We start from the raw sequence: 21,081 nt of genomic DNA, 5'->3' as shown, positions 1-21,081 counted from the left end.
ATGGGGAAATATTGACCATCGATCAGTTCGTTGCTTTTACAAAGTTCATACGGAAAATAATATCTAAGCCCATATGAGTAGATTATAAGGAGACAAATGAAGAGAAGCAACAGAAAGTGATAACAATTTGTTCATGATAATACTAGGGAACTCGCTTTTCCATGATGATCAATCATTTAATTAAAATACTCAACAATTAAATTAAAGTACTAAGCGTATCACGGTGGCACGGAGTCATACTAGAATTTTTCTCATTATCACTATCTACCGCGATATCAAATTTCATAGTTGATTTTTTTATTTAGTAATAATAATTTTTGTATTTAGTAAAATTTGTTTTTGACATTGCATTTTCACATTTTTTTTTGGGTGTATTCATAAAAATGCCTCCAGCATGATCGTTACGTGGTCTGAAATTTTCAGATTTCCCTTCGTTATTTGGTAAAAGTATGTATACTTACTGAAACTTGTATTTTGGTGTAATAAAAAAAGAAGCCAAGAAAATTGTATAGATGGTATGAAAGTTCATACCTCCAATTTATTTTGTAATAAATAATATATATTTAAATAAAACTATTTATGGCATTGCATTTTGACATTTCTAATGTTTTGGTATATTCATAAAAATTTTATCAGCAAGAAATTTTTGGTATAGAAATGAATGTTCAAATCGTTGGAAGAGAACGAAAATAGTAAAAATGAAACAGCTAGCGCTAACATGCCATATGGGTTCATATTCTACTTACTATGTATATATCTCCTGTTAGTCCTATAAATACCACAAGTAAAACAATGAGCAAGCATCATTACCTTCTCTTATAAAAAAAAATCATCATTTTCATTTTTCAAAATTACCAATGGCGAGTTCAAGCAAGCAGACTCGCGGAAAACAAAAGATTGAGATGAAGAGGATAGAGAATGATGACGATCGAATGATTACGTTCTCAAAACGTCGATCTGGCATATATAAGAAGGCGAGTGAGCTCGTGGCCATGTGTGGCATAGAAGTTGGAGTTGTTGTCTTCTCTCCAACGGGGAAACCCTACTCATTCGGCCATCCCTCTGTCCAGACCGTATTAAACAAGTTCCTAAATAGGAATGTTCCTCCGCCTGCGGACGACAAGTTGCAACCACTCATCGATGCCGATATAAGAATGAGGAGAGAAAGTTACAATGACTTTTTCAATCAGCTCCTCGCTCGACTGGATGATGCAAAGGAGAGAGGAAAGAATCTGTCGAGGATTACCCATGCTACGAGCGAAGGGAATTCCTCGAACTGGGAGCGCGGGTGGTGGGAGAAGCCCCCTCAAGAGCTCTCATTCGATGAGCTCAAGAAAGAGGCCTTGTTTCTAGAGGCATTACACCGGGAGATATGCAACTTCCTAAACTACCCTGCCGATCTAAATGCCCTTGGCCTTGTAGATCCAGTACCCGATCCTAGGGCAGTGAATGATCCACCTACTGGGGTAGAAGATGGTGCTAGTCCTTCTGGGGAGGATGTTCAGGATTAAGGTCCTTATTTTAGGAAGAGCTAATATTTGTATCTCTAAATAAAATTTTATTGAAAGATCTGATTTTGTTATTTTGAATTTTATTATTTATGTTTATGATCTTGTACAGTTGGTGTACAATTGTCGTAAATTAGTTTTATATGATTGCAATGCTTGGTGTTCATAATTATCTAAATGATATCGAAAATTGAGTACCTACAGAGCCCCAGAAATACAAAGATGCCTTTACACACATTAGGGCAAAGTAATCGGTACAATTATTTGTAAAGCCAATTTGGCTTTGTTAAAGTCCTCTCAAGTTTGTTCTTAAGCTCTTGCAAGTTTACCCCTTTTGATCATGCGATTGAGTCAATTCTCTATGGATTTTGAAACTACTATAAACTCGGCGGACTCTTAAGTTCAACTTAATTTTAAACTTTTATGAGTTTACGCTTTTTAGTCGTACAATCGATTTTACCGAGTCGTCGCATATTGGTTTGTTTTGCTAATTTCTAAGAAAAAAAGACCCATCTTACAAATTTAGACTACTGACTAAGCCATGCCTTATCTAAGTAAAAATAAATTCTAGTATTTCAATTTATTTTCCATTGAAATCATGGAAAACCTTCTAAATTTTAGGATACTATTTTCTCGTTTAGCCAACTCGTTCTTTTGTCTTCTCCATGTCTTTTCCTACGAAACTTCTGACTTCTACTTTACCCTTCTATTTGGATCGTGAATTTGATGGGTTATTGATTGGAAATCTACCTTCTAAATACTCACAATAACTACCCACTTCTCTTTCTACTCCTACTTTTTCTCTCATGTTTCCTCTCTCCTCTCTTTTCTCCTCCTTTTCAACGTTGCTTATCTCCTAAATTGCAAGAACAACTTTTGTTTTTTTTTATATATATAATAATAATTTTATTATTTTCAAATAATAATTGAAATTGTAAGTTAATCGAAAGTAACAAAAATGCCTATTGTAAGTTGATTTTTTTTTACTTATGTATATTCTCGTATATAATATAGGTGTGTCACCTATATCGATTAACATATTGAATTTTTAATTAATTTTTCTTATGTGTATTCTTATGCGCAGCGCAGTTGTGCACATTTAGTGATAATTAAATAGCAAATAACCACCAAATCTCACTACCCTCATCCTCTCTGTCTTCCCGCTAGGCCACTACCCTCATCCCTCCCTATCTTGTCTCACTGTCATACATATGAGAGTCACCTACGTTTATTTTTTATTTTTAATCCTTCTCATTCAATTTTTATTAAATTATTAAGCTTCTTAATTGTATCATTACTTCTAATTGTGTCTGTTGGTATCTTAAAAATGCAAAGTATTAAAAAATATGAAAAGCACGTTTATCGTCGCGTGTAACCCGACATGAATTCTGGTGTATGTAATGCTCAACATAAAAACAAGGATCAATATAACAATTCATTTATTAGGCTGTCTAAAAGAGTACTTTTGATGAATGAATTGTGTATTGTACCTTAATCATTATTAGGCAGATATTTTAACGGCAAATAGTAGTAAATTACAATAACTTCTCTAAGCATTTTTCAAAGGTTAATAGCATAGTGACAATGTGCTTGGAAAACGAAAGCGAGACAAACTACCCCCCACATTCACTTACTTCAGTTACAATGCTTCTCTCTCCAATCTAATTGAGTTTTTGCCGCGTAATTGAATCAATTTGTAAATATGTTGTATGTCTAATTAACAAACTAATTATATTTGTTCTCGGTATTGGGAGATTCGGAATATGCACATAATAACTTTCTTGACAGAATACTTCTATATATAGGAATTTCTACAACATGCATACACAAAATAAATGGTTGGTGTCGCTAATCTCAATCGGTATGTCGCGCTTGAAGGCCTTTTGGATTACCTGAGGACCATTTAATATTATCAAGCTTTTCTAAGAAAACTCCATAAGGGATGGGCGTGATCATACTTAATAAGTGTCATTAGAAATCACTAAGGTTCAAATCCCATACTGTCAGATTTTGAAGATGTCAGATTTTATGAGATTTCAATCCTAATATGAAACGGGCTATATGAGATATCTGCTTTCATATCAAAGACCAGTTCTCCTCCACCCGATTTGTAGAAACTCAACTCCAAGCTTGGCCATCATGGCCCTCTGATGCATCGACTTTCTTGTGAAAAAGGTTGTCTTGTTACCTCAGTTAGCTTCGGTACTTCAGAAATGCCCAAGGAAGTTGTGCATTTTTTTTCAGATTGACATATTAAAGATAGTAAGGAAGGCCGAGAGAGAGAGAGAGAGAGAGAGAGAAATTAAAATACAAATCCGCATTCACTTTGATTTCATAATGATAAACCTTCATCTAAGTAATGACATCTTATGTTATGTTTAGACTTGCAACAGAAATAAGGGATGCTCAACAGCGGTAACTATAGTTATTAGCATATATACATAAATATGATACTCCGCTGGATAGCTTAATTAGGAAAGAAATTTTAAATTCAGAACGATGCAAATTTTGGAAGGGACATGTTATTCTGACTTATGTAATTTTCCATACTTGTCTCTCGCGGCCTCGTATTATATAAAGCTCGATATATATTAAGGTATCTCATTCTTTCTATAAATCTAAAATGCTAAAAATTATGAATTGATACGATTGTCGAGGCTCCCCATTTAGCAGTTTTGGAAGAATTTTTTATGATTATTTGAGCGGCATATATAGATCGTCTTCATGATCACAATACAAATTCTAGGTGAGTTCTGTCTTGATTTTATAGATTTAAGATTCTATTCTTTTGATATTTCTTTGTTCATTTTATTTGGCCATTGTAGGGCCATAGCGATGGAAAATTTTCAAAAAGTTTTAACGAAACCGAGTTCAAGAAGATTACTTTATTTCTTGCATTTAAGATGTTCAAATTATACTTCTTTGTGGACGGAAGAATATTCAAATGGCCATCGATGAATGCATTGTTATTATAAAATTTATACATGCAATAATAATGGAGCATGTATGAAGAGAAGCAAGAGAAAATGATATGATGATCAATCATTATCAATATCTACCGCAATGTATACGAATGTCAAATCTCTACAAGAATGCATTTCTCTATGGTTTTTTTTTCCTTTTTCCCGAAACACAATTTTGAAGCCTAGGAAGAAATTTTTAGGTGATCCTATCCGCCATGTGGTGTCACAAAGTACCAATGAGAAATTTCAGATTCCGTATATTAATATATATAGTGTCAAATTTCATACTTCGTTAAATATTTAGTAATAATTCGCTTATTTAGTAAAACTTACTTATGACAATGCATTTTCACTTTTTTTTTTGGTGTATTCACAAAAATGCCTCCAGCATGATTGGTATATGGCATGAAATTTCAGACTTCCCTTATTTATTTGGTAATAATAAGTTATTTACTAAAATTTGTTTATTGGTGTAATGATAAAATTATAACAAGAATATTGTATAGATGGTATGAAATTTCATACATCGTATTTATTTAGTAATAAAATAATTATATATTTACCAAAAAGTGTTTATGACATTGCATTTTGACATTTCTTATATTTTGGTATATCTATAAAAATTTTGCCACCATGAAAATTTTGTTATGGAAATAAACGTTGAAATCTTTGGAAGTGAACGAAAATAGTAAAAATGAAAGAGCTAGTTGTTAACATGACATATGTGTTCATATTCTACTTGCTATGTATATCTCTCATTAGTCTTATAAATACTCCAAGTAAAACAATGAGCAAGCATCATCACCTTCTCTCATAGGGAAAAAAAAATCACTACTTTCATTTTTCAAATATAATGATGGAAAGTTCAAGTAAGCAGACTCGCGGTCGACAAAAAATTGATATGAAGAGGATAGAGGACGATGATGACAGAATGGTTACGTTCTCAAAGCGTCGGTCTGGCATATATAAGAAGGCCAGTGAACTCGTGGCCATGTGCGGTGTGGAAGTCGGAGTTGTTGTTTTCTCTCCGACAGGGAAGCCCTACTCATTCGGGCACCCCTCTGTCCGGGCCGTATTAAACAAGTTCCTAAATAGGAACGCTCCTCCACCCACAGATAATAGGTTGCAACCATTCATCGATGCCAATATAAGAATGAGGAGAGATGGATACAATGATTATGTTAATCAGCTCCTTGCTCGACTCGATGATGCAAAGGAGAGGGGAAAGGATCTTTCGAGGATTACCCGTGCTACGAGCGAAGGGAATTCCTCAAACTGGGCGCGCAGGTGGTGGGAGAAGTCCCCTGAAGAGCGCTCATTTGATGAGCTCAAGGAAGAGGCCTTGTTTCTAGAGGCATTACATAGGGACATATGCAACTACCTAAACCACCCTGTCGATCTAAATGCCCTTGGCAGTGAATGATCCACCTACCAGGCTAGGAGCTGGAGCTGGGCCTTATGGGGAGGATGTTCAGAATTAAGATCCTTATTTTTAGGAAGAGCTAATACTTGTATATCTCTAAATGAAATCTTATTGCAAGATCTGATTTTGATATTTTGAATTTTATTATTTATGTTTATGATTTTGTACGGTTTTTGTACAAATGTTGTAAATTATATTATATGATTACATTGCTTGGGGTTCATAATTATCTAAATGATATCTAGAATTAAATACCTATTAAAGCCCCAGATAAACAAGGATATGCCTTTATACACATTAGGGCAAAGTAATCTATAACATTATGTATAAAACCAATATGGCTTTGTTAAAGTACTCTCAAGTTTATTCTTAAACTCTTACAAGTTTATGAAATTAAAATACACTCTCCATTAACTTTGATTTCATGATGAACAACTTTTATCTAACTATTGGCATCTTATCATGCTCAGGCTTGCATCGGAAAGGTGGGATGCTCAATAGCGATTGCCTTTTTCCTGCAAAATCATCGAAAAGAACTAAACAAATTTAATCAATGAAAACAACATATTAAACTGCACAAGAACAAAGAACAAATCAAACAACATATATTTAATTTGATCTAGTTTGATTTAAGAAGATAAAGACAAAAGTAGTTAGAAAAAAGTATGTGAGAGAATTTGAAAATGAAAATAACAAAAATACTAATTGTATTATTGAGAAAAAATGTTAAAATTGAGAAAAAAAGTGTTGAATAGTTTAGAGAATTTAGTATTAAAAAATTAATTATAATAATAGATAAGAAAATGTATGAGAGAGAATTTGAAAAATAAAATAAAAAAATAATGATTGTATTATTAAACTGAGAAAAAAAGTAAAGTTAAAATTAAGTTTAATTTGATTTTGTAAACAAACATAGCATATATTTGACGTGATTGAAGCACTACTTAAGCATGCCCTGTGCGCTAATTGATAGAACGAATTATATTTGTTCTCAGGATGAAGACTCGGATTTTTCCCATCACGGTACCCCCGCGTGCATGAGTTACTGTTCTTGCTGTTCTTAATCGCAGAAATTCAAAACTTCAAGTTTTATCCGATCACAAACTCTGAAAGCATATAATTTCGTAATCAGACATCGAAATAATGGTTCGATGACTTTGAACCCCCACTGGAGGAGTTCAATTTGAGCCAGGGCGACGTGATAATTGATCAAGGCACCATTACAGGTAACTGAATACTTTCTAAGGAAAGATCAATCTGTCCTTATCATGTCTTCTCCCAAAATCATGTTAGAAGCTTTTTCCCGAGAACATCCTCGTGTCTCTGTGCTTTAGATGGTCACAGATTATCCTGGCCATTGAACTGTTTTTAGACCATTATATATGACCAAGGTCTAACTATGGTAAATGTACAATCAATGGCAAAGCCTAATGAACTACAATGATTATAGAACTTCCTTTTACTGCAAAGATGGTTACATATAACAGGGTAACATAAACAGCATTTTTTCCGTACAATAATAAACTTAGTTCGGTTGCAACAGCCCGAGACTAACTCACCTTGAACATCACGCAACTAGCAGTATCTTCCCGATATGTAGGCTGCTCTCCATAAGTCGGTGAGCTTCAGCTGCTTCAGCTAAGGGAAAGTACTTATACACCACAGGCTTCACTTTCCCGGCCTCAATTGCAGGCCAAACTTTCTTCTCGACCTCACTCACGATCTCTGCCTTGTTCTCTAGACTTCTGTACCGCAATCCTGCCGCTGCATGAACCATTCAATGCTCGAAACATTAGAAGCGCAACAGACATTTAGATCACCTTCAGCATGAACTAATAAAGAGCTAAACCCCATCGATGTGGTGTCTGTCATGTCAACGAAGCTAATGTTATCGAACTTAACCACAAAATTTGCTTAGGAGAAAGAATATCGAGCAACACAAAAAACATCATAGGCAACTTCTTCACCTGAACAGACAATAATTGAGCGAAGAGGGAGCACATAGATCATACCTTGAACTGTAAGCCGCCTGGCAAGCAGACCTTGCAGATTCACTTGTGTCACTGATCCACTCTGGAACCCGATTATAAAAAGCCTCCCATCGAAATTTAAACTGTCGAGATTTCTCTGGAAGTAAGATGCTCCAACACAGTCCAGAATAACATCGACACCTGCAACATGAGATGCTTCCTCAGTAATTCTCTTCATTAGCGACTCTTATAGCTTGTAACAATTTCATTTTCCAGGAGAAATGCCACCACATTACATCAACACGAGGGGAAAAATATTTGCTTCTGACTCTAATACTGAGCACAACACAATGAAAGAGAATTCATATAGACACCACCCAGGCCTCACCCACAAAGGCCAATTAAGATCTAGGGGTGCATAAAGATCTGATTTTCACGGCACCATTCGGGATAGATCATGGATGAGGGTGGACAGCCAAGAAGCCAACTCCCACTTAGGAGTTGGGCAAGACTTATCTCAGTTCCCGGACCATTAAAAAGTTTGGTTTATGCATTAAGTTTAAATATAGTGAGAAGGGAAAACTCTAGTAGGAAAATATGCCAAAAGTCTAGTCAACAAGGTTGAGATATATATAACGGTCAGTCCAACTATCAAAACTGCCATTGGAGCTGTCTCAAGCTTACATTGCCAAGCATTATCCATGAGCCGGCGTCTATCAGGTAACATATTCATCAAGAATGAATCATCTGTAGATGAAAATGAAAAAATATAATAACCTTTTCCTCCTGTTTCTTCCTTAACCCGAGCAACAAAATCTTCTGACTTGTAGTTAATGCAAACATCGGCCCCAAGATCTTTGCAGAAAGCTAGCTTCTCCTCACTCCCTAAAAAGTCATCATTACACATTGCAAAGAAAATCCGTGAAAGATGAATCCATAAGGTAAGGGCAACACAAGTTCAGAAGTACCTGCAGTAACAAAAACCCGAGCCCCATAGAATTTTGCTATTTGAATAGCAAATGTACCGATTCCACTGGAGCCACCGTGAACCTGTAATATTGTCCAGTAGACATTGAGAAACTTCATCTCTCAAAATTCACAGAAATGGGTAGCCAAAAGATTATGGGAAAAGGGAGGAGTAAACATAAAATATGGCAATAGCAGAATTTGGAGAACCACTTGAGAATTTATTTCTGTCAAATATATAGTGTCTTAATGATCAACTGCAGGGATGTTAAGAGTCAAAATATGCTAAGACTACTACCTGATGCCCTCCTGATGCATGCATTTTTGCAACAACATTAAAATCTCAGCGTGTTTGGTTTTAGGAGAAATGGACCATTTTTCTTTTTATGAAAAACTTGAAAGAAAAAGATAATGAATCTCCTGTTCCACATTAGAAGACATAATTTTCCAAGAAAGTTGAATACTTTGTCTGTCATCTGAAAGGATAGAAGAGATATACTTATAAAAGAACAGAACATGAAAGATTGAAGAAAACAAGAATCCTCCCGCACTCATAACACGGGGAAAACGCAAACTGGAACCATTTGCCAAAATAAATATGTAAGCAAAAACATGCAACAGTAAACAAGCAGACAATACATAGATCAATAGCCTATCGAGTTTGGTTACCAGGAAAGTTTCCCCAGCCGAGTGGCGACTCATCATAAAGACAGTAGACCAAACAGTGCAAGCCACCTCTGGGAAACTCGCAGCGTCCTTGAGTGAAATACCAGAGGGAACTGGTAGCACTTGCCCTGCTGGAACTGCCACTTTCTCCGCGTAACCTCCACCACCAATAAGAGCACAAACCTTTAAGAAAACAAGAATATGACTATGAAGATTACCATTAAAAGAGCATCAAGAAAGTGCCATAGGAAGATATCCTAATATAGAGAAACAAAATTGTATAATACTCCCAAAGTCAAGCAGTCTACAACTGTATGGATAAAACCTCCCAGGACATGTACTAATTCACAAGGACAATCCAATACATATCTCGATGCGAAGCATGATAAAACCACAAAAAAATGACCGACCACATGTTGCTTACCAAGAACACCGTACAAACTTGTCGGTCCAAATGACAGAAATACTGAAAGTTCTGTTGGACCTCACGCATAAAACACCAGAGATTGATATTTAGGGAAAATCTGAGAGCAGGGCCGGTGCTCCTCATCAATCCTATTAACAATTACTTGGGTAATGACTCGTAATCGGTAAAACTACACTCACGGACACATGTTGCTTACCAAGAACACCTTGCGAGTCGAAATGCCAAATGATAGAAATACTAAAAGTTCTGTTGGACCTCACAGGCATAAAACACCAGAGAGTGATTTTTCGGGAAAATCGAGAAATTAGAACTGCAAGAACGGCCGACGCTCTTCATCAATCCTATCAACAATCACTTCAGTAATGAGTCGTAATCCGTAAAACTACACTTGCAGTATGCTTGAACGCGCACCTCGGCCCATCCCAATCAGCTCAATACAACAGAGTAACCTTAATTCGCCCCAGAAATCATCACAGGGTATTATTCAAGATCAATTCCAAGCAGAAAAAGGAATCAAGAATCACCTGATCCCCGACTTTCCACCGGGAAACGTTCTTTCCAACGGCCTCGATTGTGCCGGAGCACTCGAGACCCAGGAGCTCGCTGGAGCCCTTGGGTGGAGGGTACATGCCCTTCCTCTGAAGGGTGTCGGCTCTGTTCAGGGCAGTGGCCTCCACTCTGACGAGCACCTCATCGTCTCCGATTACCGGGTCGTCCACTTCCTGCAGCTGCAGGACCTCTGGGCCTCCCGGGGATGTGATCACCACCGCTTTCATTGCCGCCGTCCAAGATGATCGGTGGACCTTCTCAGAGTATGCTTGCTTGCGAGCCGGAGTGGAACTCTGTGAGCTGAGCTCTGTTTTCTGGCGAACGACAGAAGAAAAGGACAAGAAAAGAGGAAGATCCTTTTGTCGGGGTCTTCATGGATGGGCCTGAACTTTGGGCCCAAGATTAATGGGCCTCTCAGGCCTGATAAGGGAGCCCGTCATTTTTCTTTTAAATACCCGCACTTTTACTTTCTTTCCTTTCCCCACCTAAAACTTAATCGTGGCCTCAATTTTCTTTCTTGCTTGGTCCAAATTTTATTGTGCGTGTCCCAACAATTATGATGAGGATGCGGCCCAAGATTCTCTCCACAGAGAGACTTGTCATGAGATATTGTTCGGTTTTAGGACTAAATTGATGTAACCGGAGATCGATCTGATGTAACGTCAAAACTCAGGAACTTGTGTTGTAAAGGTCAGGGATCAAATTGATGTAATCGTACAAAGTCAGAGACTAAATTGATGTAATCGTGCAAAGTCAGGGACGATTTTGATGTAACTGAAAAGTCAGGGATGAAATTGATGCAAAATTACAAAATCAGGAATGAGATTGATGCAAAAAATAAGTCAGGTACAAAATTGATGCAACCTGCCAATCTCACTGACGAAATTGTCTATTTACTCTTTCTTCCCTTATTCGTTCAACCAAACCAAAACAGAAAGATCAAAGATCATCATCTTCTTTGCCAAGATAGGAAGAAACTACTCCTAATTTCCTTTTCTGTGAACTGTGGTATCCATTCAGCTATTCGCTATGACAAGATTTATCCTTCAAACACTGCCAGTGGCTTCTTGGGCAGTAGTACTTACTGCCATAGGATCAGTGCTGCTTTCATCTGTTTACCGACTGCGTACCCTTTTCCTCAGGAGGAAGAAACCCTCACCGGTTGCTGGTTCTATCCATGTGGATGACGCAAATTTGCAGGTACATTTCAATATCTTCTTGATTTGATTTGACTGATGTAATCTTTCATAGTTGAAAGTTGCCGGGAACTCAACATGCTTGTTGACACAGTCAGTTATCTATGTGAAATGGCACTGTATTGACAATAGAACTTATAGCAGGAGTCGGCAGGTCCCCAGTTGGGGCAAGTGACAGCGCAGTCATCTCCTTCCAGCTCAATCCCGGCTAAGCCTGGACAGGAGTTTGAAGTTTTCTTGAGCTTTAGGGGAGAGGACAACCGCAAAACGTTCACCGACTGCCTATACCACAGCCTGACAGAAGCAGGGATCCGTGCCTTCAGGGACAATGAAGAGCTCCATGTTGGGGATGAGATCGGCCCCAAACTCATGAGATCGATTAAGCAGTCGAAGATCTGCATACCCATTTTCTCTAGAGGTTATGCTTCGAGCAAGTGGTGCCTTAAGGAGGTGACTGAGATGGTGAAGTGCATGAAGGAGGCTCCTGAACATCTGATCATGCCGATCTTCCTAGATGTCACGCCTGATGAGGTCCAACACCAAACCGGATGCTATGCTGAAGCATTCTGCAGGCATGAGAAGAAGAATGGCCTTGAAACAGTGCAGGGGTGGAGGGATGCCCTCAAAGAGAATGTCAAATTGAAGGGTCTGGAACTCAGCGTAGTGGCAAACGGGTAAGCCATCAGATAGGCTCTCATTGTTCTCCATAATTTGTTCATTTATTCTATGGTAATCTTGTTTTTGGTGTGCTATGTTCTTTGGAGATCTTGGTAGAGAAAGTGGTTCCCTGCACCTTTCTTTTTGTCTAGCTTCCAACCTAATCCAGCATGCATTCTTGTGTTTGAATCAAGTGAAACATAAACCTCATCCTTTATTTATTTAGTTATTCTCAATTTGCATTCTCTGATTTGTTTTCCTAATGTAGTGTGACACACCTATGCTTTTCCAGAAATCAAGGAGAATTCATTAAGTTGGTGGTTGCAAGGGTTCTGAGAGAACTGAAGCAAGCCAACTTGAATGTGAGTGAGATCTTAGTTGGAATCGACGATCACGTGGAAGAAGTTATACAACTATTGGAGGTTGGCTTAAAAGATGTTCGCGCTGTGGGCATCTGGGGCATGGGCGGCATCGGAAAGACGACTCTTGCCAAGGTCATCTACAACAAACTTCTGGATCAGTTTGAGTGTTATTGCTTCCTCAATGATGTTCGAGCAATTTCCCAAGAGAAGGGTCTCCCGTCCTTGCAAACAAAACTGGCCTCGGACATCTTAAGGCGTGAGCATAAAGATTTTGCTAATGTTGAGGAAGGAATCAATGTACTTAAGAATAGGCTTCACGACAGGAAGGCCCTCATTCTTCTTGATGACGTTGATGACATTAGCCAACTTAAAGTGCTAGCATCAGATCTTGGCTGGTTTGGTCCAGGAAGTCGGATTATTATCACAACTAGAGAAAGGGAAGTTCTTAATCTATTTCAGAACTGCTCTATTTATGAAGCCGAACTATTAAGTAAAGATCAAGCTTTAGAACTCTTCTCTAAGCATGTGTTTGGAGATTCCTTGCCCTCGACTGAATTTTACAATCTATCCTGCAATATCGTAAAGAGAACGGGAAGGCTTCCCCTAGCGCTTGAGGTCATAGGTTCATTTTTATCTGCCTATCGTGGACGCAAGGACGTGTGGGAGGGTACAATGGAGCAGTTGAAGAGAAAGCCTCATATGCTTGTGCAAGATAAATTGATGATCAGTTATGAGTCGTTAGATTATCAGCAAAAGGAGATATTTCTAGATATTGCATGTTTTTTCTCCAGAGCAAATGTTAGAGATCTGATTCCCATGTGGGATGACTGTGACTTTTTTCCAACAGTTGCGATTGAAATTCTCCAGCTAAAGTCTCTGATTAGAATCCGAGATGACAAGACTCTTTGGATGCACGATCAGCTTGTAGACCTTGGGAGGCTTATTGTGGAACAAGAAAACTACAAAGAACCGGAGCTACGAAGTAGGTTGTGGAGAAGTATAGAAGCTATTGATGTATTAATGGGAGAGCAGGTAGGACGCTTCCATGAATAGTAGGTTCCGTATTCGTTTTGCAATTTCAAAATTACTCCTCGTGTTAGACCAGTTGTCAGCTTCATCAAACTATGGTAACCTTTATTTATCTGCATTACATTAGACAAGCGTAATCCTACGGCATGACCATTTCCACCTTATATTTTTCTTTTATTTATTTATTTATTTATTTTATTTTTTTGAGTAGGGAAGCTCAAAAGTTGAAGCTGCTGCAATTTGGGCAGATAAAGGAAGAGTTATTTTCACGAATGAGTGTTTTAAGAATCTATCTAAGCTAAGGGTTCTTCTGCTGGATGGTGTTGAACTTGACGGAACCTTTCTACATTTTCTGCCAAAGCTGAGATGGCTCAGATGGCCGACGAAGAGCGCGTCTCTGCCGGCTAATTTGCATCTAAGTTATTTAACTTTCCTTGACCTATCAAACAGCGAAATTGATGGGGACTTGATCAGTTGGAGTTCAATCAAGGTCTCATTGATTACCTTTTGCTCTGTTGGTTGTATCTTTCTAGCAATTAAAAGTATTTCTTACACGCTTTCTTTTTGTTCTTCAGATGGGGAAGTTAAAAATTCTTAAACTCACAAGCTGCAGGAAACTCAAAAGAAGTCCTGATTTTTCTGCCTTTCCAGCCTTGGAGAGATTGATTGTTCAATTCTGTGATGATCTGGAATGGGTTGACTCATCAATAGGGCTTCTCAAATCTTTGAAACATGTAGATATGAGTTATTGCCGGGGACTAAGGAAGCTGCCGGAGCAGTTGGGTTCTTTGGAGGCATTGACTGAGCTTCTCATTGATTGTACTTCTATAGATGAAATACCAATATCAAAAAGTATGAAGAAGCTTGAGATTTTATCTGCCAATGGTTGCCCCCGTCTTAATGGAATTCCAGAGTCAGTTGGATCCCTGATAAAGCTAAAGCGGCTGTCACTGGCAGAGTGTCGTGCTTTAACTAAACTCCCGAACTCCGTTGGCCAGTTAAGCTCCTTAGTAGAACTGAACTTGGAGAGATCTGGAATAACTCGTTTACCGAGGACTCTTGGAAATTTAGAGAAACTTGAAGTTCTAGCCGGTGCCTGTCCTTTGATGGAGGAAGTTGCAGTCGATCTCAGGGGCCTCTCCCTTCTAAGAATGGAGAGATTACACTTGAGAAGGGTTAAGAGCCCTCCTGCATACATTAGTAGATTTTCTCATCCTCAGAATGGTGTTGATCATTTTTTTGTCCCATATCGTGTAAAGTCCTTGGGCTCCTCGACGCTCACGTTCCTAGATCTCTCGGGATTGGTTGACTTAAAAGAATTGTATCTATGTGGGGATTGTCTTAAGGAAGGATGCCTGGCTAAGCTATGCAAATTGGAGATATTGGCTTTGATATCAGTAAACATCAGCATTGTTCCTAAAGAGATTGACGCCTTTTCTTCGCTGGAAATAATTAATATATCTGCTTGCAGAGAACTCAAATGCCTTCCTACCCTTCCTGCAAGTCTGTATTCGCTCAAAGTTATTCAGTGTCCATCACTCGAGAGGTTTCCGAATGTTTCCAACCTGAAGAAACTGATGGAATTACATGTGCATTCCTGCTCCGTCCTCAGGGAAATCTCCGGCCTTGCAAATCTGATCTCCCTGTATTCTCTGAAGATACACGACTGCCCTATAGCTATGCTTGATGGTCTTGAAAAACTTGAATCTTTAATTATATTGTCTGTTAGATCCTGCAATGTTGTAAGACTACCAGAATTGTCCAGGTCGAAGAATTTGTGGAGCATAGATGCTTCGGATAACAGACAGCTAGTCAAGATTCAAGGCCTTAACAATTTGTGCAAGGTAAAAACTCTAGACTTCTCCAACTGCATATCGCTAGGGCGATTACCGAAATTATATGAGCTGGAGTCATTGGAGAAATTGGACATCAGCAATTGCAAAGCAATTGAAAGCATTCCTGATCTGCCAAGGTTGCAGAGGTTAAAGATGTTGGTAATGGAATCATGTGAGAAGTTGAGCCAACTTTCGGGGCTTGGGGAATTGGAATCGCTGGAGGTATTGGACATAAGGCGGTGCATATCAATTGAGAGGCTACCTGATCTGTCAAAGCTACGAAGATTGAAAAGTCTGGAGATAGAAGTGTGCGAGAAGTTGTGCCTACTCGAGGTGCTTGGATTGGAGTCACTAGAAGTATTAAATTTGAGTGGTTGCAAAGCAATTGAGAGTTTACTACGAGATCTGTCAAGGTTGCAGAGACTAAGAAGGTTGAAACTGAAATCATGCGAGAGGTTGCGCCAACTTGATGGACTGGGACAATTGGAGTCCCTGGAAGAACTGGTCGTAAAGGGTTGCAATGCAATTGAAAGGCTACCTGATCTATCGAGGTTGCAAGGGTTAATTGATCTAAGAATAGAAGCATGCGAGAAGTTGTGCCAACTTGATGGACTGGAAGAATTGAAGTCCCTGAAATGCCTGTACATAATAGGGTGCAATGCAATTGAAAGCCTACCTGATCTATCAAGGTTGCAAGGGTTAACTTTTCTAAGAATAGAAGCATGCGAGAAGTTGCACCGACTTAATGGACTAGAAGAATTGCAGTCACTGCGAGTGCTGCTCATAAGAGAGTGCAAGGCAATTGAATGCCTACATGATCTATCAAGGTTGCAGAAGCTCGAAAAGTTGGAACTGAAAGCATGCGAGAAGGTTCGCCAACTTGAAGGACTAGGACAATTGGAGTCCCTGGTAGAACTGGTCATAAGGGGGGGCAAGGCAATCGAGAGTCTACCGGATCTGTCAAGGTTCCAGAGGCTAGAATGGTTGAAAATGAAAGGATGTGAGAAGTTGTGCCAACTTGATGGACTGGAAGAACTGGAGTTACTGCAAGTGCTGGACATAAGAGGGTGCAAAGCAATTGAATGCCTACCTAATCTATCAAGGTTGCAGAGTTTAATGTTTCTGAGCACAGTAGCATGCAAGAAGTTGCTCCGACTTGATGGACTGGAAGAACTGGAGTCGCTGGAAGAATTGGACATAAGAGGGTGCAAAGCAATCGAGAGTCTACCGGATCTGTCAAGGTTGCAGAAGCTAAGAAAGTTGAAAATGGAAGGATGCGAGAAGTTGCGCCAACTTGATGGACTGGAAGAACTGGAGTCATTGCGAGTGCTAGACATAAGAGGGTGCAAAGCAATTGAGAGTCTACCAGATCTGTCAAGGTTGCAGAGACTAGAGTTGAAAACAGAAGGATGAGAGACTATTTAGTTCATGTAGTGACTATTTAGCTTGCAGGACGTTATGGTCTCAATTCCATGGAGGTTTGAGCACTTACTTAGGGAAGCGAACTGATTCAGCTGCGGACAGCCTTGGCTAGGATGAAATTTTTGGCTTCCCCTTATGGAGACTGCTTCTCGTATTTTACGGTTCAGCTTAAATGACGGTTTGAAAAAAAAATTTGCAGTTTTTAGTTTCCTTAAATCATTGCATAATTCAATTTCATACTTCAATTTCTGCCTCCTGAAAGATCGTTAAAGATGGTTCTGTCAATGAGCTTACGGTATCTAACGATACTCGTGGTGCTCCTCCTGATCTATGCCTCCCTAGAGTTAGAGGGCAAATTAGCACGCGCTGCTACTACGAATGTAAAACAGCAGCACGTGACATGTCAAAATCGCCGAAGCAGATGCTTCTTAAAGTACGTGACGTGCCCCATCGAATGCCCGAGCCTCAAGCCCAAAGACCCAAATGCCAAGGCATGCTACCTTGATTGCTACTCGCCCAAAAGCAGGCTGTGTGCAGAAGTAAGATTCAAAATTTTCTAAAATTGGCCGATTTCATGTTGTTACAGTGACATTACGTATTATGTGAGTGTCGCAAATTGTCTTGTCTTAGTGAACTTTTTATCTGGTAGGACGTAAGCCGAATTGTGATGGGATGGGAGGGGCATGTTACGACCCGCACTTCATTGGCGGGGATAGCGTCGTCTTCTACTTCCACGGAAAGAGTGACGAGCACTTTGCCCTGATCTCTGACTCCAATCTCCAGATCAATGCACGTTTCATCGATCTTTGACCTGCTGGAAGAATTCGAGACTATACATCGATCCAAGCCTTGGGCCTCATGTTCAGCTCACACACCTCACTCTCGAAGCCACACGAGCCAAAACATGGGAGGACGAGACGACATCCAGTTCTCCTATGACGGCAAGGCTTCAGAATTACTAGAAGGCCATTACTCGGAATGGATCCCACCAGAAGACACTATTAGGGTCGAGAGAACCGCGAACAAGAACAGTATCCGGATTGGTCGAAGATGTCGTAGAGATATATGTTAACGTGGTCCCCATAAGCGAGCAAGAAAACAGGGTCCACAACTACTGGATTCCTAGAACGACAGCTTTGCCCATCTTGAGGTGCAGTTCAGGTTCTTTGCCCTCTCATCCAAGGTCGAGGGAGTTCTGGCTCGGACTTACCGGCCGGATTTCGAAAATCCAGCCAAAGCTGGAGTGGAAATGGCCGTTGTTGGAGGGGAGAATAGGTACCGGACTAGCTCTCTCCTCTCGCTGGACTGCACTTCCTGCATCTTCCATACCGATAATGACATCGAACAAGGCACAGCAATTCTACAGACATTAGATGCCCGTACGGTGTGTTGTGCCAGTGGACTGGACCGCGGCTATGGAATGGTTTGCCGGAAGTGATCAATCACATATCATAATCCTTCTTATAACCTTCCTAGGTGGTGACAGTTTTATGTTTTGTTTCTTTTTCCAACTATAAAGGGATTTTTGTTGTTCTGAAGAATGTCGACTGTTGATTACATGCAAGTCTCATTGTACAAAAAGTAAAAAGTCGAATTTGCATGAATATTGTATTAACTTGGTGGATTAATTTAAGCTAAATTAATGTAGCAATGTTGCAATGATACGCAATAACGTTGTTTTTGTTCTTTTCATTTTTCCGATTATACATAAGATTTATATATGTAATTAGTAAGGGATAAACCGATAATCCACCAAAAAAATAGGGATAAACCGATAAAGGAAGGGGACGATTGAGAATCAAAGATAATTATCATTTTATTTAGATAAATATCTATAAAAATAGATATACTGGTAGCTTCCTTGATTTGTCTGTTAGAGAATACTAGAGGTAGACATGTGTTATGCACGAGAATGACATAAAATAAATAATGGAAAAACACAAAATTTTCATTTTGAGTGTTGTTCAATTATCTATATAGTTAAAATCTATTATATATAGTATCTACACATATATATGACTGAGTCTATATCAAAAAATTTGACCAGATTGATATGGACTTAATAAATTTGAGAAATTATCTGATTGTATTTTGTTTTTTGGGAAAGTTTATAATATATAAAATTTTTTTAAAAAAAAAAGCAAAAAAAAAAATGGAGTGAGTTGGAAGTTGGAAAAGAGAAGAGAAGTGGGATAGACTCGATACAGGAAAAGAGAGAGAACTCAAGTTGATTTGGAAAGAGATGGAGAGAAGTAGAGAAGTAAGGGAGAGAACTCAGTGAAGTGACGGAAGCGAAAAATAAGGAAGAGAGTGGTGTTGTTAGTGGATAGGTGATTACTTTTAAATTTACTATTTTATCTTTAATTTAGTGGGTCTTGTAATTTAAAAAATAAATGGAAACGGTATTTTAGGAAGAGGAGAGTGAGATGAAAGAGAGGATTTCTGACTTTATATTATATATATATAAATATATATATATATAGTGACAGAAGCGAAAAATAAGGAAGAGAGTGGTGTTGTTAGGGGATAGGTGATTACTTTTAAATTTACTATTTTATCTTTAATTTAGTGGGTCTTGTAATTTAAAAAATAAATGGAAACGGTATTTTAGGAAGAGGAGCGAGAGATGAAAGAGAGGATTTCTGACTTTATATAATATATATATATATATATATATAATAGTCTAGATATATAGATGTAAATATTGATTTCAGATATTATTCGCAAAAAATAATTATTTGAAATTATATTTAATTACTTAAGTTATTAATTTTCGATTACAATAGAGTCACATGGACCTAGTTAAATGAAATAAAAATCCTAAATACCTAATTAAGAGGCACAGTAGTCCCACTTGAGCATCGAAAATGGAACTTTTTAATTATAATTCGAGAATGTGCATCACTGCGTTACACCCTTCTTTATTTTCAGTTATATATCAATTTAATTTGGCTAACCACTTTATTAGTGGTGACCTACCGAATTTTTTATTTGATGACATATGCCCTATATTAATGCGTCAACGTGGCATTTTCTTGTTCAACATCTACTCCAAATTTTTTTACAATTCATAATTAATGTAAAATTTTTTTGCATCCACAACTATAACCTCTATCATGAAGTTTATAGGGAAAAAGACATTTTTAATTCTATAACTTTGACATTCAATCAATTTTAATATTATAAATTTTAATAGTGTCGAATCAATCATATATATTTGCTCTGTAAGATACTTTTGGTCCGTTCCATGGCAGGCTGTCGCGAGGCTGCTGCTGTAAACTTGATGACGTTCAATGTGTACATGTGTCAATTTCTAATTGGCTAAAAAATAAAAAAATAAAAAAAAATAATGACATAATTTTTCTTTTAAAGAAAAGGGAAAAGGATCATATCGGAGACTCCCCTTCCAGCCGATGAGGTCGACGAGCGATAGCGATAGCCAGAAGAGGAGCCTCCAATCTGGTCCCTTCCCTTTTCCTAAAATTATTTTATTATTTATTTATATTTTTTTAATTTTTTTTAATTTTTTCAGCCAACTAGAAATTGCCATGTGGGCAAAGTTAATAGCGTCAAGTCCACATTAGCAGCTCCGTTACGGTCGGTTATGAAACGGATTAAAACTGTCATACGGAACAAATATATATGACTGATTCGGCAATTTTGAAACTTATAGGATTAAAATTCATTGAATGTCAAACTTATAGGATCAAAAATGTCTTTTTTTCTAATTATATTTGATTATTTTCTTTTTGCCAAATAAATTATACATTAATAAGTTATCAGAAAAAGCTTAAAATAACAAGGTTCGAGTCCTTCTGAATTCAAAAAATTCATCTTGTGAGAACTTTATTTCCTAGTGGACCGACCTGATTCGATTTGATTAGTCAGAGCACAATTGAACTTCTAGATATCAGGGCTTACATCGAAAAAGCTCCAAATAAAAACTATGAAATCGCTATGTTAATTTTACACAAAGCTCGGAATTATATTTGATGAGAACATTGGTATTTTTTGAAAAATTAAAGAACAACGTCTTCCATGTTCTTACGATCTCACAACTGAAAATTATATTGAGTTCCGCATATAGCGCCTCATTCTCGAGGGGAGA

At 38.1% G+C, this 21,081-nt stretch overlaps 4 protein-coding genes across 8 annotated transcripts; 3 read left to right on the top strand and 1 right to left on the bottom strand.

The window, feature by feature from the left end:
• The first annotated feature begins 857 nt into the window (after window positions 1-857).
• LOC116209118 (agamous-like MADS-box protein AGL61) lies at window positions 858-1,511 on the top strand. Its single transcript, XM_031542676.1, has one exon. The coding sequence runs from the start codon at window positions 858-860 to the stop codon at window positions 1,509-1,511; it is 654 nt and encodes a 217-aa protein (XP_031398536.1).
• A 3,861-nt stretch (window positions 1,512-5,372) lies between these two features.
• On the top strand, window positions 5,373-5,894 carry LOC116209117 (agamous-like MADS-box protein AGL61). Its single transcript, XM_031542674.1, has one exon. It carries the CDS (start codon window positions 5,373-5,375, stop codon window positions 5,892-5,894), a length of 522 nt encoding a protein of 173 aa, XP_031398534.1.
• Window positions 5,895-6,191: 297 nt separating this feature from the next.
• Window positions 6,192-10,782, bottom strand: LOC116207957 (quinone oxidoreductase PIG3). Of its 3 annotated transcripts, none has more exons than XM_031541103.1 (7): window positions 10,448-10,782; window positions 9,500-9,679; window positions 8,833-8,914; window positions 8,642-8,749; window positions 7,907-8,065; window positions 7,454-7,658; window positions 6,192-6,409 (listed from the first exon to the last, which is right to left on the bottom strand). In XM_031541103.1, the coding sequence occupies exons 1-6, from the start codon at window positions 10,697-10,699 to the stop codon at window positions 7,462-7,464; spliced, it is 978 nt and encodes a 325-aa protein (XP_031396963.1). In that variant the 5' UTR covers window positions 10,700-10,782; the 3' UTR covers window positions 6,192-6,409; window positions 7,454-7,461. The 3 variants fall into 3 exon arrangements, with proteins under 3 accessions (XP_031396963.1, XP_031396964.1, XP_031396962.1); XM_031541104.1 differs by lacking the exon at window positions 6,192-6,409 and adding an exon at window positions 7,072-7,244; XM_031541102.1 differs by lacking the exon at window positions 6,192-6,409 and having other exon boundaries at window positions 7,313-7,658.
• Window positions 10,783-11,387: 605 nt separating this feature from the next.
• On the top strand, window positions 11,388-17,226 carry LOC116208095 (TMV resistance protein N-like). Of its 3 annotated transcripts, none has more exons than XM_031541329.1 (5): window positions 11,388-11,672; window positions 11,813-12,342; window positions 12,594-13,719; window positions 13,928-14,206; window positions 14,292-17,226. In XM_031541329.1, exons 1-5 carry the CDS (start codon window positions 11,502-11,504, stop codon window positions 16,962-16,964), a joined length of 4,779 nt encoding a protein of 1,592 aa, XP_031397189.1. In that variant the 5' UTR covers window positions 11,388-11,501; the 3' UTR covers window positions 16,965-17,226. The 3 variants fall into 3 exon arrangements, with proteins under 3 accessions (XP_031397189.1, XP_031397190.1, XP_031397188.1); XM_031541330.1 differs by having other exon boundaries at window positions 11,810-12,342; window positions 12,618-13,719; XM_031541328.1 differs by having other exon boundaries at window positions 11,810-12,342.
• Window positions 17,227-21,081: the final 3,855 nt, after the last annotated feature.

This window comes from Punica granatum, chromosome 5 (assembly GCF_007655135.1).
Source record: "Punica granatum isolate Tunisia-2019 chromosome 5, ASM765513v2, whole genome shotgun sequence".
Taxonomy (NCBI): domain Eukaryota; kingdom Viridiplantae; phylum Streptophyta; class Magnoliopsida; order Myrtales; family Lythraceae; genus Punica; species Punica granatum.
Note: the sequence above shows the minus strand (reverse complement) of the source record. Positions and strands in the feature narration are given on the sequence as shown.

Bases quoted from the DNA above. Each gene is read 5' to 3' on its own strand.
- LOC116209118 (XM_031542676.1), top strand. From the start codon at position 858: ATGGCGAGTTCAAGCAAGCAGACTCGCGGAAAACAAAAGATTGAGATG.
- LOC116209117 (XM_031542674.1), top strand. From the start codon at position 5,373: ATGAAGAGGATAGAGGACGATGATGACAGAATGGTTACGTTCTCAAAG.
- LOC116207957 (XM_031541103.1), bottom strand. From the start codon at position 10,699: ATGAAAGCGGTGGTGATCACATCCCCGGGAGGCCCAGAGGTCCTGCAG. The intron at 8,750-8,832 runs GTACTTCTGAAC...ATGACTTTTTAG, and splicing joins TCGGGTTTTTGTTACTGCAG to GGAGTGAGGAGAAGCTAGCT. The intron at 7,659-7,906 runs GTATGATCTATG...TGGTTCATGCAG, and splicing joins CAGGCGGCTTACAGTTCAAG to CGGCAGGATTGCGGTACAGA.
- LOC116208095 (XM_031541328.1), top strand. From the start codon at position 11,502: ATGACAAGATTTATCCTTCAAACACTGCCAGTGGCTTCTTGGGCAGTA. The intron at 11,673-11,809 runs GTACATTTCAAT...TAGAACTTATAG, and splicing joins TGGATGACGCAAATTTGCAG to CAGGAGTCGGCAGGTCCCCA. The intron at 12,343-12,593 runs GTAAGCCATCAG...TTCCTAATGTAG, and splicing joins CTCAGCGTAGTGGCAAACGG to TGTGACACACCTATGCTTTT.